General features: G+C 55.8%; 1 protein-coding gene across 5 annotated transcripts; it reads left to right on the top strand.

The window, feature by feature from the left end:
- The first annotated feature begins 358 nt into the window (after positions 1–358).
- Positions 359–17,413, top strand: FAM110A (family with sequence similarity 110 member A). Of its 5 annotated transcripts, none has more exons than XM_065566278.1 (3): positions 3,481–3,793; positions 4,703–4,884; positions 13,739–17,413. In XM_065566278.1, the coding sequence occupies exon 3, from the start codon at positions 13,977–13,979 to the stop codon at positions 15,063–15,065; it is 1,089 nt and encodes a 362-aa protein (XP_065422350.1). In that variant the 5' UTR covers positions 3,481–3,793; positions 4,703–4,884; positions 13,739–13,976; the 3' UTR covers positions 15,066–17,413. The 5 variants fall into 5 exon arrangements, with proteins under 5 accessions (XP_065422351.1, XP_065422350.1, XP_023964690.2 ...); XM_024108922.3 differs by lacking the exon at positions 4,703–4,884 and adding an exon at positions 4,475–4,567; XM_065566279.1 differs by lacking the exons at positions 3,481–3,793; positions 4,703–4,884 and adding an exon at positions 359–378.
- The last annotated feature ends 848 nt before the right edge of the window (positions 17,414–18,261 follow it).

Below are 18,261 nucleotides of genomic sequence, written 5' to 3'. Positions count from 1 at the left end.
CTAAACTAGACCATCGCTGCCTTTTGCAACACAGCTGGTGGGTTTTTCAGCAGTGAAGTGGTTAACAGTCTTGGCTTGGCAAATGGCCGTAATTAACAGGAATTAGCACCCCAGTGAGATGAACATGGAAATAAAGTCCATAGCTGTGTAGGTGCCGCTGCTCCGGGCTGTCAGGAAGCAGACTCAGAAAAGCAGGGCACCAGTCTGAATTGTATTGAGGACCCCATTACATGGATGGAGCATGGACTTGTCAGTCACACTGGTGGTTTCTATAGTTCTTGCTGATAACACTGAATGACCTTCCCGGTAGAGCCAGTTCTCAGAAAGGCCCCTCTCAAAATACAAACAGGGAGACCTTCAAAGAGTGAAACAGATAAGGTGAGTAAATAGAACTTCCCGGGGATCAAAGGGGGAGGGCGCCAGGGTTTATATTCCAACCTGTGATCTTTCAGCCACATCCGAATGGCAGTTTGTTATATTGCCCTTGGAGGTGAGTGTTGGGGAGCAGGTGTGGGGAGATACAGGCAAACAGCCAGGACTGCCAGCTGCATAGGCAGGGGACAGGAGACTCAAGTCTGTCAGCTCAAAACAGCCTTAGAACCATCTCCTTTTGGGGGGAAAGAATCACGATGTGATACTGAGTGTTCACCCCAGGCTGCCAGCTAACCTGGTCTTAGGCCTCCTGAACCAGCCAGAAGGGACATTCTGATTCCAGCCCCTGGACTCCAACCTGGCCCTGGCATCTTGGTCCTGAGTTGGCTCCCAAACCAGAAGGGGCCCGTTTCCTTTCTCAGGTTCCCAGCAGCCCAGACCTTGAGGTTTCAGCCCAAAAGGGCAGAAGCCAACTTCTCTTTCTCACGAGTCTCAACGTTCTGAGCCAGCCTCTCCTCTGAAGGTTTGGTGCTGCTGGCTCTGACCCAAAGTCCAAGCCGGACCTGAATATCCCCTCCCAGCCCCTCTGCAGTAGATTTAACGACAAGCTAAGACTCCACCACTGCCCCCTAACTGGGGATTCAAGCCAAGCCAGGGCTGACCCCCACATATCATGCCCTGAGACTTGTAGTTGCCTGTTTAACGCCTATCTCCCCTGCATTCTGCTCCTGGGTTGGCCTGGTGAGTCACTGCTGGAGGGCTGGCTAGCGTCACCCCTCTGCACTAGTGCAGGCTTGCTCCCTCTGACAGAGAGCTCCTCCCGCCTACCCCTGATCTCACTGCAGCAGACATCATATCATCTAGGCCTGTTCTGCACTATTGAAGGGGTTTGGCCTGCTTCTCTCCACCCTCCTTCCAAATCCCATCCCCAAAGACGCTAGCCTTGGTTACCTCAGTCACTCTGCAACAAAAACTTGGTCCAAACGGTTGGATTCGGAGCCTGAGCAGCAGAGCTCGGCCAGGGCCAGGGCCTCTGAAGTTGGGACGTCAGAACAATGGGCTACCTAGCTCCCCTTCCCATTTTGGAGATAGACCTAGGTAGCCACTGAGTTCGGGGGTCCAGACGTGGCAACACCAAGAGTCTCACACTGCGTGCTTGCCGGAACCTGTAGGCCACCAGCTTTGCTTGCGCTCGCACCTCCTTTGATACCAAGCAGAAATTGCTTGTTGGTTGAGTTCACTGGTAACGATAACCGGCAGCTTGTCCTTCCTCTGGGAGGAGGGGCTGGCCAGGGCCACACTCCATGGGCTGCACTTAGCTCTTGGGACGTACTGGAGACATCCCAGTGCAGGGCAGTCGGTTGTGTTTTAGAGCCCAGGTACTGGGTGCAGAAGAGAGATGCCTTCACATGGACAGTTTGGATTTTAACCCTGAAGCAATCAGGCTCCTCTGCGTTAGACAGTAACACGCACACTTTACCAGTTCATTTAAAAAGGAGAATGACCCCCTGCCCAGGCTGTAAAGGGGTCCCTGCGGCTTCCTAGAGCAACAGGGAGACAGTAACTCAGCTACTGAACTAAAGGAGACCCTGCCCTGCTCTCCATGTGGTGCAGAAGGCAGGAGCATCAGCAGAGATTCACAGCTGAGTAGGGATAGAGTCATTACAATTAACATGACTAGTGTGTAAAATCCCCCAGTTGGCTTTCAAATCTCAGCTGTCAAGTTTATTCCGTAGAGGCCCATTTTAACTGTCCATCAAGGGCATCTTGATGTTAGTTTGTATTAGACTGGACCAAATGCTTTCCTGGTGTAACTCCATTGCATGGGTGTGTCACTAGACGCCTGACAGTTGCTTCCAAGGTTTAGCTGTGCTCACCTCTAAGTCATCCCAGGGGATATTCCCAGAGAGGGTGAGGCTCTTTGAAGCTCTCACAAATGCCTGGAACGCCCTGCTTACAAACGCTGGGGTACACACTCTAAAGCATGTATAGGCAGCTCCCTGCAGAATGTTTTTGCCAGACAACCTGGAGCCCTATATGTGAAATGCTGGGCTCTGGTGCATGCCCCGTGTGACAGCTGCTCTTTCAGCCTGGTTCCTGCACCGCACTCCCACGCACAGCCAAACAAGCAGGTGGAACTATACGGGCAATCAAAATAATGGGGACTATTTCAGACCTCTCTTGCTAATCACGTGGTGGCTACACCCTCACTTCAGTCATTTGTTATTCTAGCTGAGCTAGGTTTACAGATCCATCTTTTAGCTCGCTACAGTTGCACAAGTCCAGGGCAACCCTCCTGGGATGAAGTCATTTGTTTTCACAGAACTTCACTCTGAACTCTTTGCCTCATCAGCTCTGCCTCTCCTTGCTAATCACACTTCCAAAATCCACTGCTTTAATTTTGTTCTCCTGATGCTGAGCTCTGTGGCCAACTTCTGGACTCCTGCATGAAGCCAGAAGGCCTGAGCGTTGTGTGGGGGTCCTCGGTGGGAAGCAGAGAAGTGAAATCTTCCAGGCTTTAGTGAAGCAGCCACACGCTACCCCTGGGTTTTGGATCCATATAGTCCCAGACCCAAAGATGTTTCCACCTCTTCACTATCCAGCTCTGCCCTGGAAAATAGCTGTGTGGCATGCAGCCGGCAGAGTCTCCTTGCATGGCCACTCCACAGCCCCTGCATTATCCTGTCCAACAGAATTGCTTTGGTCTCTCTGGATATACGGCTTGCTGTGCAAGGACGTGGGGGCAGGCTCCATAACTGTTTCATGCCCTGGCTAGCATCCAGGGATGCTATAGGTTGGTTCATTCTGAATCTGTGCTTAGGGAATCTGTGAAGTCTTATGCAGTTTACTGGGTATAAGACGGGGCTGAGAGAACTGGTTTGGCTAAAATAAAAATTCCTCCGCGGGAACTTTCGCCCATATTTAGAACCAAACTCAAATCAGAACTTTCTAGAGGTTCTGAAATGTTTGATTATGGCTGAAGCAGAGGGATCTCCAGACTCCCCATTGGCTGCTGCGGGGCGAGCTCTCCCCCCCCACCCTTACTGTATGGCTGGGGGGAGGGGACACAGGTAGCTCCCACCAGGTGGCAGGGGGAAGCAGGACCCTTGGCTGGCTGTGTGTAGACCGTGGGGGAGAATCGTTCCCACAGTAAGAGTGGAGGGGAGCCCACCTTGTGGCTGGAGGGGGGAGAAGCAGGACCCCTGCCTGGGGGGGACAGGGGACCCCACCGAACAGCCCCCACCTGGTTCATTCATAAAGTCCCCAGTTGCGGTCGCTTAGCGACCCCAGCCGCGCAACGTTCGAATGGCGGCGGCGGAGCCAATGGGAAGGAGGCGTGTGGGGTCGAAGGGACTGGAGCGTCTGGGACCGCCGCAGCCTCTGCTACTCCTCTGTCCCCCGTCCAGTGTTCCGCTCTGCGGTAAGCCGGGCCGGGGAGGGGGCATCGGGAGCAAGGGGCCGGGGCCGGGGCTCCCTTCCTCTCCCCTGGAAGTGGAGTGTCTGTGTGTGGAGCCCCGGGCCCCTGGTCGGCGGGGGGAGGGTATCCCCCTCCCGCGGGTGGTGGTGGGGCTAGGGAGGCATCCGGAGCCCCTCTCCCCAGGCCAGGCGGGAGGGGGAAGAGAAATCCCAGAGCCCCTGTTGGAGGCGGTAGCTTGGGAATGATATTCATGTTTCGAGCCCTAGGAGCCCCTAACCCTGATCCTAGGGTAGTCGGGAGCCCGTTTCCCAATCACCAGACCTAGTGTGGGACCCCAGGCTGGGGGTGTCCATATCAGGGCCAACGGACTCTGTACCTAGGGTGAAACAATGGGATAGCTGCACTGGCAATGTAAGGAGAACATGGTAGGGAATCCTGAGAGGGGTCAGGTGGGCGCTGTCCTTTTGCCCCAGGGTTTTGGGTATTAGTGGGGCATAGGGTGCCTGACCCATGGGTGCTGGACACTGGTTGGCAGCTGGGAGGGGATCAGTTCTTGGTCTTGTTTCTGGTTACATCTGGTTCTGATTTTCTGAGCGGGTTAGGTCTCCAGAAAGGGCTGGGAAATGCAGTTTATCAGGTTGCCCCAAAGCCACGGGGGATATCTCCCACTGCTGCACGTTTCAGTGAAAGCAAAGGTATCGTCAGCCAGAAGGTCAGAGTGTCAGATGCTGTGGTGGCCTTTGAAAAGGCCTGGACATTTGTGCGACCTATAAACAGGTGAGTTCCGCAAGTAACAGCGAGAGAAGCAGGGCCGGCTCCTGCAGGGGTCGGAAAGAATTCCCTTTTGTGTCCAGAACTGCATGACGGGTAGGCCCTTTATGGAGATTTTTTTACCTCTCTCTGATGTGTCAGGTAACAAACTTTACTCGAGGCAGAAGACCGGAATTGATGGGCTGGTCCAGTATGACTGCGTCCGTGCCCCTATCTGCAGGCAATCAATAGTGTCGCTTTAGCAAGTACGGAACAGTTCAGATGATGCAACATTGGACAGCCAAGCCATGATGTGTGTTCCACTCATTCAGACCATAAAGCGGGTGAGGCATTGCAGAGGCTCCAGAGATAATATGCGTCTGCTTTGTGACTCCGTCTGCTGTGTCTAAAATGGGGCTAAACCCAGGTTTACCTGATCTGGTTTGGAGGACTATTTACGTGATCTAGAATTCTGTTTTGAAAATGCAGTTTGACTCTTAAAAATGGCATAATAGGGCTTCACCTTCATTGTCCTGCAGTGATTTTCAAGGTCATCCTTACCCAAGTTTACAAATAAAAATCTCTTTTCTCTAACCGCTAGCCCCACAAGCTGCCCCGGGCTCCGCAAGTCAAGCTGGGTTCTTGACTTCTCACATCTCACCACAGACAAAAGCTTCTGTGATCAGTTCCAGCTGTGCAGTCTCAATGCACTGTACCTGAGGCCAGAATGAGACCCTGCAACAGGGACTTTGAAATCATTTTCTTGATGAGGCATGAGGCAGGCTAGACCCCTGCTCCCTCCCCAGAGCTGTGCTGGCCGTGCTAGCAGGAGTACAAAGGCTTATCTTGGTCATTACATTCAGTACGTGTGTTTCTGGCTGCACAAGGGAGCAGTTCCATTGAATAAGAAGGTGCCTTTTTAGTTACTTGTCAGTGCGGTGCTCTGGGAATACATGTTCGTCCGATTGACTGATTCAGGTGTGAACAGTTAATGGTATGTCTACACTGCAGTCGGGAGGTGTGATTGCAGCCTGGGTAGACATACTTGAGCTATGTGGGGGCTTGTCCACACTTGAAACGACGATGCTTCAGTGTAGACAATGCCATGCAGCGTAGACAGGGATCTCCCATTGGTGGACGTAGTCCATCTCCCTGGGAGGCAGTAGCTAGGTCGATGGAAGAATTCTTCGGTTGACCTCGCGCTGTCTACACTAGGGGTTAGGTTGGCTTAATTAGAATGCACAGGAATGTGGATTCTTCACACCCCTGAGCGACGTAGCTGGGTCGACCCTACTTTTTCGTATAGACCAGGCCTGAGCGTGGAGGATTTTAACTTTCGAGCTGGTGCGGCCGACAGCTTTAGTCTTCCTGCAGACGGAGCCAGTGTCATCAGTGAGTCTGGAAGCGTTACAGTTGCTAGCGAGGGAAGGAGGTTGGGAAACAAAGAAAATCCGAGGGATGAAGGGCCAGGGAAAAAACCCAATCAACTTGTATTGTGCCTAAAAATCTCCAAAGTCCCAGAACAAGGAAAGGAGGTTGACTCAGAATGATAATGCTTTTAAATAAATCCCCCAGCTCCACTTGTTGATTTCTTTGGCTGCTGGTGCTTAATAACCTCATCATTTCATAGCTGCCCCAGTGAGGCTGTGAAGTTAAAGCTCTGGAAAGGGGAAGTGGGGCTGCAGAGCTCCACACCTTTCCCTGCTCCTGTTGTGTAGCTGGAGACAATGGTCTGAGTCAGCTACTGGGAAGGTTCTCTGGGCTGGGGCAGAGCTGGCAGCGTTATCTTTCTAAAGGAAAAGGCAGAGTCTGCAAAATACAGCCCCAAAATGGAGGGAGACGCACTAAAAATGTAGACCGTTGCCCCCCAGGAGCACTCACAGTTGTGCCCCTGGAGTTTGCCAGTGTCCAAAGGACCCTGCGGCTCAGCAGAGCACTGCATGGACGTGAGCCGTGTCTTGAGGGAAATGGAAGGTCAGTCTGCCGTAATGCCTGCCTAGCTCCCCCTCCTCAGGCACAGGATTGGGCGGTTGGCATTTGATGCGCTCGCATTGCGTTTTATTTGCTGGTGGTACAGAGAACTAGTTGTACTGTACACGCCCCTCCCCTCTTCAGCTCAAATGTGATCTTTGTTCGGCAGTTGGTGCCCAGGCTGGCTTCTGTCCAGCTACGAGAATGTAGAGTTGTGTGGCTGTGGAGCCCAAGCAAGGAGTGGAAGGCAGTAGGGGTGTCTGATCGCTTATGAGAAAGGGGAAATCAGGCCCCCTCCCCCTCCACCCTGGCCGTGTGGTGAGGTTGGGAAGATCTCGCCTCCTGGAAAACCTGTTTGGTCGGAAACAAATATAACAATGCTGGAGACCTACGGTGCAGCCAGCACAAAACCTCCTGACGTGAGCTTCACGTGGCTAAGAATTCCACGGCCCACCTGTTTGTCCCTTCTGTGCCCTCCCGCGGGTGTAAACGGGTTCACCTGAACCTGATGGTATCTTCCACTTCTGTGTGTAGCATCTTGGCTCCCTCGGGGAGATGGGAAGGGCCTTGACCCCCTTTGCTCAGACTCCTGACCTGATGAAGTGTCCCTCCACCAGGAAAGAGAAGACAGCCAGGGCAGGACGTGGGGAAGGGTCTGCTCTGTCTCTCTGCTGGTTCCTCCGATTTCTCTCTCAGGACCGTTTCCAGCAGATGGAGAATTGGGGGCAGGATGCTGCTGCAATCTTTGCCTACCTGCAGGTACCTCTTCAGCGAGGAGGAGGAGGTTAATAAGGGACGGGGATGGTTGCTCTAAAGGCGGAGGACTAGGAGTCGGGGTTCCCAGGCTCTGTGTGACGTGGGTGAGTCAGTCTCTGTGTGCTTCAGTGTTGCCATCTGTGAAATGGGGATAATGAGGCTCACTCACAGGATGCAATGCCAGCGATGATTGTTGTTATTATTAGAGCACCCAAGAACGTGCTCGGTGTTGTGAGACGGCAATCATTCCGGTTCGAGATTCCTGGCTGGCAGAGGCCACGTCAGGGCTGCAGAGAATGGTTTGACTAATGATCCCCTCGTGGAGAGCTGGCATTTCAGATCATGCCTTTCCTGATCTGCAGACGTTTGGTTCCCCACTCCACCTGAAGGCAGTGGAAAGGCGCCGCAGTCTGGTGTGGTTATAACAGAGTCGAGGAAGCAGGGTTGTGATCTGTCCCATGAGAATGTCTGTCTCGCCACCCAGAACAATTTGTCCCCGCTGTATAGCTGAGAGGCAGCATGGCCTAGTGGATAGGGTACTGGTCTGAAAGCCAGGAGACCTAGTTCCATTCCTGCCTTTGCCACCCACTTGGTATGTGACCTTAGTCATGTCACTTCACCCCTCTGTGCCTGTTTCCCCTCCCACTCCATGTCTGTTTAGATTGGAAGCTTGGCAGGGCCGGGATCGTGTCTTACTGTGTTCGTGTACAGCCCTCAGCACAATGGGACTGTGATTTCAGCTGGAGTCTCTGAGCGCTACCATAATATAACTAACCAGTTGCATCTGAGGAAAGTGTACCCAAGCGGCGCAGGGCCATGCCCCAAACAGCGCATCCTCCCTCTCTGCAGGGCTGTAAGAGGGGTAGCCCCACAGAGAGTCTTGCCTATGTTTCCCCTCCCTAGCTCAGCAATCGCTCTGCCATGTCACCTACCAGCTGGGGGTTGTGCTCTCTGCACTGAGTGGCTCTTTCCTTTGGCTGCCTTGGGGCGGGGGCTGTAAAAAGCCAAGGGTCAGAGAAGGGACTGTCTATGCTCCAGCTGTAAATGTGCCTGCTAGGACCCCCACCCCCATACATGCCAAGCTCTTTCCAGGTCATGTGGCGGGATTCCCCTCGGGCTATGTGGGGGGGGGGGGCAGCCTTCTGTTTTTTCAGGTTCAGTGGGTCTGAAGTCACCAGACGGTGAATGCACGGAAGCTCCTGCTGCAGTTGATCAGCTGGCAGGTCGAGTCCGCCCCCCCCAGCTCCCCGAATGTGGTGCTAGACACTGAGGCAGAGAGCGCCCCTGGGGGCAAGGCAGAAATGGGCTAGTGACACAGTAAGGCCAACAACTCGGTGCAGCTAATCAGCTGTGGTGTGTCTGGAGCTGCCCCCTCCTGCCGATCAGGTCACTGCAGGCTCAGTGCAGGGGGGTGGTTTGCTCTCCCAGGAGTGTGCTCTGTGCATAGGCTCCCGTCCCTGCCAACCCCACCTTCGGAGTATAAACAGGAAGTTGTGCAAGCAGGTTACTTGATCCCTCCAGGTGAGCGGTTGGGTTAGTAGAGCCGCTGCTGTAGCAGAGAGCGGAAGCCCCAGAGACACCTCAGGTGGAGCCGGCTGGCTGGTGTTCTGGAATCCAGCTGCAGCCACAAGGGGGAAAGAAAGTACAACTGGTAAGTTACTGGTGTTTGCTGTTCCGTCTCCCTGGGGCCTAGGGCCCGGCTGCAGCCCAAAGCGGAACCAGGCTCCTGCAGTGGCAAAGGGCTTTCAGGAGGCCCGAGCCAAGACAGGCAGTCCAGCATTTCCAGTTAGGATCAGAGGCTACAGGACAATTCCTTCCACTTCTTTGCAAAGCTCCCAGATCCGTGGGAAGCGCAGGGGACCTGCCCATAGTCTGGGCAGGGTTTTAGCAGAGGCCTGGTCTACAGGCCGACCTAGCAATATCACTCGGAGCTGTGTGAGGTTTCACGCCTGAGCACTATAGTTGGGTTGACCTAACCCCTGGGGTAGATGCGCGAGGTTGGCAGCAAGATTCTTCCACTGACCTAGCTACCAGCCCTCGGGGCGGATTAACGACTTCAACGGAAAAGCCCCCTTCCATCGATGTAGGAAGTGTCTGTGTCACAGAGCTGCAGCTGTAGTGTAGACATGGCCAGAGTGTCTAAACCTGCTGGCGGGGCTTGATCCTTCTCTTGCTAACGCTGGTGTGAATTGGGAGTGACATGCTGAATTCAGCGGGGTCACAGCAGAGCGAGAGGGGACTCAAGCCCTGGGGCTTTCTCTGTGGCTCTGCTGGCAGGTAAAAGAAATGAAGCTCCGGAAAGGATCGGGTTGCTGAGGGAGGGTGACGAGAAGCTCGGTGGTGGTGATGGTAGAGGGGCAGGTGGGACGCTGCCCCGACCCTACGATCTCACAGTCCACTGACGTAGGCAGCCTGCTTCCTGAATACAAAACCAACCCGCCGCAGTCGGCACTTAACTCGGTGGCGTATGCGGAAAGAATGTAGGGCCTATTGAAAGTTCAAAGGAAGGTGGAGTAACCAGGAGCTGAAGGACGAAAGGGGACTGTGAGAGAGCAGCACTGACCAGGCCTTTGATTGTCTTAGTTTGGAAAGAGCACAATGGAGGGCAGCGTCCTGGCTCGAGCAGAGGGGAGCATGCCCGGGATGTGGTTCCATCTGCAGGGTCTCTTTGAAACACACCTCCCTCTCTCACATTTCCTCCTCCCCTCTCCCCCCAGCCCAGCAGCAGTGTGGCCAATGCACAGGATCAGGCTGCAGTCTCTGCCGTTGGGGGACTGGGTAGTAACGGGCTAATCTAGGCAGCCAAAGGGGGGGCCGGTTATTGTGCTTGTGGCAAAACTCCCCTGACTTGGAGGGGAAAGTTCCCAGCCCGCCAGTGACGACCGCGTGTTTGCTGTGGGTTCATGGGGAGGTTGCGCAACTCCGTGCGGTTCAGTTAAGTGCACAGACGAGGGGGGAGGAAGGGGGCCTGTCTTTTGCAGGTGATTTGAAGTGCCCGACACAGGGCACTCACGGTGCGGGAGGGCCCCACGCTTTGATGGCTGCTCACTGCTGGGGGGCAAGTCACGGCCACGTCAGCAGCGGGGCGCTCTGGGCCCTGTTTCACAGGCCTGCGACTGCTTTCGGTGCCTCTTTTCCCACTGCGCCTAGTAGCTCTGGACGAGAGGGAGACGCCGGCTCTGAGGCCTCGGGGTCGCTGCTGACAGCTGAGCTCAGTGGATGTAGGGCTGGAATATCCCGATGGTTTGTGTCTCCTTCTCAAAGCACTGCCCAGACATTACTGAGTTAAACCTCTCAGCTGCCCTCGGAGGTCGCTCCTCCCGCTGGGCGTAACCCATGGAGCGCGTCAGCACCCGCTCGCTCTGTCTATTCACAGGCCCAAGGGCGAGACTTTGTTTGGTGGGATAAGCCGTTGACTGTGCTCGCAGCTCTCCATTGCCATTCAGGAGGGCTGCCTTGCGTGTATTTGCAGACTGAGAGCCAAGACGCTGAGATTAGTGTGTCTTGATAGCCGCAATGGGTACCCTGGATCATGTACACGACGGACGCTGCCCATCTCCTGGCTTTAGCTATGTCAATAAAAAGTGTTCAGTCTATTTACCATGGCTACCCCACACCTCCCCATTTTAGTCCCCAACCGCTTCTGGAAGTGATAGCGAAATGCCTTCTACTCCCACACTGGTCCTGGGGCACCATTACCCTCCCCCTCCCACCCACGGAGCGAGCACCCCTTTGGCAATGGCTCGGACTGGTTTGGAAGCTTCTCACAACTGTTCCTGCGATGAGCCAGGGGTACAGCGAGATGTGCCTTGCTCTAGTTCTGCGTGTGGAAGCTCAGTCGCTTTTCTGGGCGCCCATCTGGTCGCGGGGCGTTTGCCCTGCCTCCTAGCCAGACGGACTGCAAGCTGCCGTTTAGGGAAAGCATGAGCGACCTCCGAGAGGTTCCTTTCTTCATATTTTCTATAGTGTCTTTCACCCGTGGATCTCAAAGCTCTTCCCACAGCTGGATGACTAACCATCAGGGTCTTCAGTCTGCTATGCCGGCTAGCTGGCTTGCAGCTTGGGGGCAGCACTAGACCTGGCATTTGCTAGCTGGCAGGGAATGCCCCTGCAGAGCCCACTGGGTTCCTTCTGCCTCCAAAGCAAAATTAATCCCACTTCTAAGTTCTTTATAAGGCTCCCTTTTTTTGCACTCCAGGGCTGGGTTTCGTGCTTGCTAGAGGAGATTGGCTCCTCATTCTGAAGCAGGAAAGACTAGTTATCCTGGCTGTGGATGTTTGACTCTCAGCTGTCAGGCTCTTCGGGGTCGGGGCATTCCCCTTTTGCTGGTGACTGACAGCTCTGGTTCGAGGCCGAGCTTCAAGCAGGCTCATTGTCACTGATGTATGAACCAGGAAATTGCAGATAAGCGAAGATGCATTTGTCTGTTATCCCCATGGTGCAGATGGAGGCAGAGGGAGGTGAAGTGACACTAGACTGAGGTCACACAGGGGGAGTGTCTGCAGCAGAACACAGAGCTCCTGGCTCCCGGTCCCCAACTGTTATCTGCCAGAACGGGCAAGCAGACCTGGGTAAAAAACAGTGCTCTTCTGAACCCCCGTCCAGAGCTATACCACATCTCCTTTCTGAGCTCCGGAAGAGTTCCCTGACCAGTCATTTTCTCCTGCACTTTGGCTGGGACCGGATGTGCTGAGAGGCTGGGAGCGCGGCTGCCTTGCCAAGGTTTTCCCAGCCCCAAGATATTCCAATGAGCAGCTTGACCTCCCGGTGCATTTCCCGTGCGAATCGCTGAGCCTCTGAACTTTGCCCGTTGCTAATCCCCGTGGCTAATGAGAGACAGGAGCAGTTGTAAGCTGTTTAAAATGCCCCTTCGACTAGGATTAAGGAGGACAGGGCAGTGGAAAGAAAGAAGCCTCCAGTTTACGGAGCACTGTGTTGGAGTGAGTGCGGGGAGCTGTGTGCGTATGTGTCTGTGGAACGTCTGAGCTGTCTCAGGGCTGCTCCTCCAAGGCGTTGTAGGGTTCTGTGCAAAGTAACAAGGGTCCTTCGCCTTGCTCCTTCTATACGTCCCCTCCCCCTAAATTCCAGCCACCTCTGGCCTCGGTGACTTCAGCCCCTGCTCCCTGCGGGTCCGGGCATGCAAGGATTCACCACAGCAACTCTCCCCAACAGTCGCACTGAGGGTGACACTCACCGAGTGGACCCTGGCGGCCTCTGGGTGCTCAGCATGTGTTCACAGCAAGATCCCCAAAAGCGTGGGTGGGCTCCCTTGATGTTAGCTGTCCACTGGCTGCCCCTCTGCAGGGGAGGCACATGGCTGTCTCAGAGCTGTGTTTCCTAGCCCGGCACATGTGTGCTTATCATTGGCAGACAGCAGCTCCTCTCTGTAGCCCCCTTCCCCAGACTGAGGCCCTGGCCTTGTGACAGCGTGGGGAGGAGAGGAGAGGCTTCCTGTAGAGATTCCCATGGACCCCCCCCCCCCCCCGCAGTACCATTCCCTCACAGTTGTGGCTCCAGACGGGCCAGGCCGGCCCGGCCATCAGGCTGAGTGTCGCTGTCCCCTTTGGAGAGCATGGGATGCTTCCACCACACGTCCCGTACGGCCAGGCTGGGACATGCAGGGGAGAGAGGAGCACAGAACTCCCCGGGGGCTGCCCAGCCCATCAGCAAGGGAGGGCGTCTGGTCTCCGGGGGCAGGGGTCCGAGCCCAGTCTCTGCTTGGGAGGTGAGAGACGCCTCTGCAGATCCTGGGACGGTTTAAAGAGCTGTCTGGGCAAGGGCCCTTTCTGTTCTCTGGGGCCCTGTCTCACCCATTCAGCCGCGGGGGGAGATCCTGCACGTTGGAGGGTCGGGATGCTGGGTGTTTAGCCCTCCCTGTTTCAATGGGATGTTAGTTCACATCCCCCACTGATACCATGTAAATCTCCTTCCTGCAGATGGCTGTAGCTCGTGGGCATCTCCCTGGGGAGGGTGGGGGGATGCATGGGGCATCCCAGCAGACCAAGGGGCAGGGGCACAGGGGGTCGGCTGGGCATCCCATATGGGAAGAGGGCAGGTGCTAGTGGGGTGGGCGGGGGAAGCCTGGCTGAGGGCCATGGAGGAGAAGGGGCTGATCATGGCAGGAGGGAGGGAGGCAGGAGGCCAGACTGTAACTCCTTGCTCCCCTCCTTCCTTCCCCTCTTTTCATTCAAGGAGTTGTCTAGAGCCGCTCTCCCTCGATTGGTGGAGGTTTCTATTTGAAGTGTCTCTGCCTCTGTCCATTGGCTGGCGGGAGAGACCTGGCTGGAAGGGGGGCGGGGCCGGTGCCTTGAAATAGGAAGCCCAGCGCGGGTCTCCCCCGCCTCCTGGCGAAGACGGCGGGCCTGCCAGTGCCTTTGTCTGGCTGAGCTGGCAGAAGCAGGAGGCAGCAGCATTCGGCGGGGACGCTGCCCGCTCTCGGCTGTGCACTGATCTCTGTTCCCTTCTTTGCAGCGAGTGGAGCGTGACTCCGGGGCAGACCCCACCAAGGCTGCCGGCCCCTTGGACTCATCGGTCTGAGCTCCTCTGGAAGAGCAGAGGGATTTTGCTTCCGGGACTGACATTCAGCCTTAATCTTCGCTACCAGGCCTGGGGGGCATGTGACCCTTGATGGACACTGCTGCACAGGGCACGGCGAGCGGGGTGGGCGGCGTGCGGAGGAGCAGCTCGGGGGGTGCAGCAGCTGAGCAGCATGCCCGTGGAAACCCTCCAGGCTGGGGACGTGATGAAGGGGGTTTCGGTGACGGCGCCCTTCACCTCGGCAATGCCATTCCGGATCCTCAACAAGGGGCCTGAGTACTTCCGCCGGCAGGCGGCCACCGGCGCCAGGAAGCCCAGTGCCGTGGAGAGGCTGGAGGCGGACAAAGCCAAGTATGTGAAGAGCCAGCAGGTTGCCAGCACCAAGCAGGAGCCGGTGAAGCCGCTCCTGAAGCAGCCCCTCTTCACCCCGGGGGTCCGGAGAGCCATGCTCACTCCCAGCCGCAAGACCCCGCAAGGGGGCCGCAGGGCGGAAGCCTGTGGGCCAAAGACCTCCTTGAACCTGGAGATCCTCAACAACCTCATCAACATCTGTGACAGCCCTCTGCCCTTCCCCAAGTCGGAGAGCCCCCGGGAGCACAAGTGGAGAGCAGAGACGAGGGAGCCCCCGGGCAAAGAGCGGGGCGGGCACCCCGCTGTGCAGCGGAGGAAGGGCCCCTCGGATGGCATGAGCAAGCTGTCGGAGAGCTCCGTCACGTCCAAGCCCTCCAGCACGGTGGCCGTGCGCAGAGTGGATGTCCGGCCCTGCGGGGTTCGTCGGGACAGGGTGACCCCAACCATCCAGGTCACCCCTATGCCCATCTCACCCGCCAAGGCTAGGATCCCCTCTGCCAGCTCCCTTAGCTCACCAAATAGAAGCCCCCACGACAGGCGGACAGACAGCGCCAAGCGGCAGACCCTCCTGCACAGGTCCAAGTCCGACCTGAGTGACAGGTACTCCCGGGCCACGGCCGACCTGGAACGCTTCTTCAACTACTGCGGGCTGGACCCCGAGGAGGTCAGGGACATAGGGGTGGAGCACTTTGCCCGGGCCAGCTCGGACATCGTCTCCATCAAGTTTCACAGCGTCAGCACTGCCAGCTCGGAGTGCGCCCGCTCCCAGCGCAGCGCTGCCACCCTGGAGGACAAGCAGGCGGAGCGCATGCCCTACGGCATCTCCGTCATCGAGCGCAACGCCAGGGTGATCAAGTGGCTGTATGGACTACGGCAAGCCAGAGAGCCCCAAAAGGTATCCAACGTATAGTGACTCCATGGATGCCACGAACTCTGATGGCAAAGCCTTTTAGTGTGTGTGTGTGTGTGTGTGTGTGTGTGTGTGTGTGAGATGTACAAGGGGGTGTTTTAATTTCTTGCATGACTCAATCTGGTCCCGCTGGGAAACACCCTATGGTGGAGTCTCACTGATAGAGCATCCTTTAACTCTGGTCCCTGTCCCCTGTCGGCCTCTCCCAGCCCCTTATCCTACCCCTGGTCCGCGGCGTTCAGAGATCCAGTCCCTGCAGCGACGAGACGTCGCCAAGCCGAGAACTTCCAAGAGTTGCAAGGCCCTAGCGAAGAGAGAGGGCGCGTTTCCTTGGCACGGGGGCCAAGGGGAGGAGCGGGACCAGCCTGGCAGCACAAGTAGGGATGTTCAATATTCTCGGGAGTTACTGCAGGGCTGCACATTGTCTCGCTCAACAGAGCTGGCCCTGGGAAGGGGTTTCCTTCCTAATAGGAACTGATCCTGTAAATATGCAAGCTATTAATAAAGAGCCTGGAATATCGTCCCCCGTGAGCCAGTGCGAGGGCAAAGGGCTGGCTTGCACCTGCTTGCCTTGATCCTCTTTGGCACCTGCCCGCGCTGGCCTAGGAATCAGTTGACTGAGACCGCGCCAAGAGGACTGTAAACGCCCTCGCTATCAGGAGGCGGTTGGAACACACGTGTGTACACACCTCGTGGGCGAGCCCAGGGGACTATCTGTGCAGTTCATGGCCCAGCCCACACATGCCCGCCTCCTGCAGTGCGGCGGAGGGTCTGGTTGTCGCAGTGGAGGGCTTTAACCAGCCCTGCATGCACAACACAAACACAACCCCCACAAAGGCTCTGCCACCAGCTGCCAGAAACCCGGGGGATCTGGTGCTAAGACTTTTACCCCACCCTGGACTGCACCCTCCAGCTGTGCGGAGCCTGCCCCTTCCTGCCGCGTTAGTGGGAATGTTCTAGCTGGGTCGCCCACGTTAGCAGAGCTCCGGTTAACAGTAGCATCAGAAGTGCGTCTCATGCACCCTAGGAGCCGGTTTGTGTCAGCCCAGCTCGTGGTACCTCGAATGAGCAGCCGCCGTCCGGCACATCGTGCAACTTCTGTGCTTCCGCAAGGCCTGGTGTGCCTTGGGCGTGAAGTGTCCACACTATCCATCCCTCAAATGGTCACCTCGGGGGTCCTCTGAAACCCCCCAGACCAGCAAGTCTTTGTATTTTCTGCTCAGCCTTAATAGCTCCCACAGGAGTTCAGAGACAAAGCAGTTTTAGGAGGCAGCTTGATCCAGATGAAACTTAATTTTGGTTTTGTTTTGCTGTACACTGAGATCATTGCCTCAGTTACCAAGAGAACGTCGCCCCCCTCTGCACAAGTTTTCCCGGGGACTGAATTCTCCCAACTCACATTAGTTAAGCTCTTTTGTGGGGAGGAGGAAATGGGTGTTTAGAGGAGAATCCCTGGGTTGCGAGCTTGGGGCGATTGTAACAAACGCGTGGAAAGAACAGCCGGGTCTGCTCGTTGAACGGACAGCCCGAGCGGCATGCTGTTCTGCTCCGGGACTCAGAGCTGTTCCTCCTGAACGTCCCCTTTCTGTTGTACTTTTATCTTGCTGCCCGACTCATTCTTTTTGCAGCTGCTACTGCGCTGTAGTTCTGTGTACATTTCACTGGACGCCAGCTTGCGTTTGAAGAGCGGATCCTTGGGGAGATGCTTGTGTGTGTATGTTTGGGGTGGGGTGGGCAGTGTACCTTGTAAGTGACGTATAATAGGAAAACTATTCGGTGGGGGGTTACTAGTTCCTTCCACTGGAAACAGTCTTATCACAAACATCCCGGTGATGTTGTGCGTCTTGATTTCGTGCCCCAGCAGAGACGTTCCTCATGGATAACTGCCTGCCGCATGGAGCTATTTGGAAGCGAGTGTAGATTGGCGGGAGCTTTCTGAACTGCCTGGGGGAGAGCGATATAACCTCCTACCCCAGCTGGAAAGCGCACGCAGGGCAATACAGTAGCGTGGGAGGGACGGTACCACGTGCCAGCGCTGGCTCAGTAAAGCTCGGCAGCGAGGCTGAAAATAGCAAGAGACTCGGCTGCTTAGCCATAAAGGCAAAAATCTACCTCCTCAGTGTGTGCTCATCAAGGGTCTTGCTGTGCGTGTGTTTTTTTACTTGTGTATGTGTGTGTGTTTGTACCTCTTTTCCTCTGCCACAGTCAAAAAAGCCCAAGAGTTCTGGGACTGCTGACCCAGTTATTTATGAAGATGGTTCTGTATTGTTCTCGTCTCATTTTTACTGTATTTGCTGCCGTTTGGTCTGTAAAAGCCTGACTGATTTTATTAAAGTCCTGTCTTTGGATGGTCTGTATTTGTTTTGTTCGAACTTGGCTGCAAAGCAGCTTGACACCCCATAACTCTGGCGGGGGGACCACCCTGCAGAGGGATGGTTTCTGAATAAATATAACCCCCTTTTTGGGGCTGATCTCACCACAGCTGGGATCGAAGTGAGTCAATAATGGAGCTTGGGGGTACGTTTGTGGCCCAGGCAGGGGCCATTCTGGCATGTGGGGACCTGCCCCCATCAGAAGGAGAAAATGAAATCAAAGTAAAATAAATCTCCCTTTTTCTCAGTTCTCTGTGCTGTTCACAGCGGAGAGTGTGACCAAAACCCTAGCACCTTGCTCCAGCCTGTGCCGGCTCAGCAGTGGTCCCCGCCCAGCCCCCCAAAGCACTCAGTGGCACCTGCAGGAGTTGGAGGGCCCTGCGCAGAGGGGGATGGTGCCCACGGGAGGTGCCGCTCTCCACAATTCCATAGTCCCTGAGCAGTTCTGCCAGGCTGATTCTGGCCTGCAAGGGGGGGTGGCTCAGCCACTGAGGTACGGAGCCTTTGGAGAAGGGAACGCCCTTGTTTAAGGGAAAATCAAGGCGCAGACAGAGATGCGAAACAGGCACGGTCTCATTTCCAGTTAACCCTTGCCCGGCTGCTAGCTGGTGCTAGTGTCCCAGGAGCTGGGCTCCACAGAAGGTCAGGGCATGCCTAGCAGGTTTCATGTGTAATCTGCTAAGTGCATGTTTAATGGCAAAGCATGTGTTGCCCTGCTGTGCAAGCCCCCATCTGTGCTAGCTGGAGGGCATGCCCCACTTACAGTCAGCGGTGGATCTGCAGAAGCATGTTTTGGGGGAGTGTGTGGGTGTTGGCTGGCTGCT

This window comes from Chrysemys picta, chromosome 13, assembly GCF_011386835.1.
Source record: "Chrysemys picta bellii isolate R12L10 chromosome 13, ASM1138683v2, whole genome shotgun sequence".
Taxonomy (NCBI): domain Eukaryota; kingdom Metazoa; phylum Chordata; order Testudines; family Emydidae; genus Chrysemys; species Chrysemys picta.
The sequence above is the reverse complement of the archived record's forward strand: the minus strand, read 5'-3'. Positions and strand labels throughout refer to the sequence as shown.

What these genes read in the sequence shown, in the direction of transcription:
- FAM110A (XM_065566279.1), top strand. Translation starts at nt 13,977, where the DNA reads ATGCCCGTGGAAACCCTCCAGGCTGGGGACGTGATGAAGGGGGTTTCG.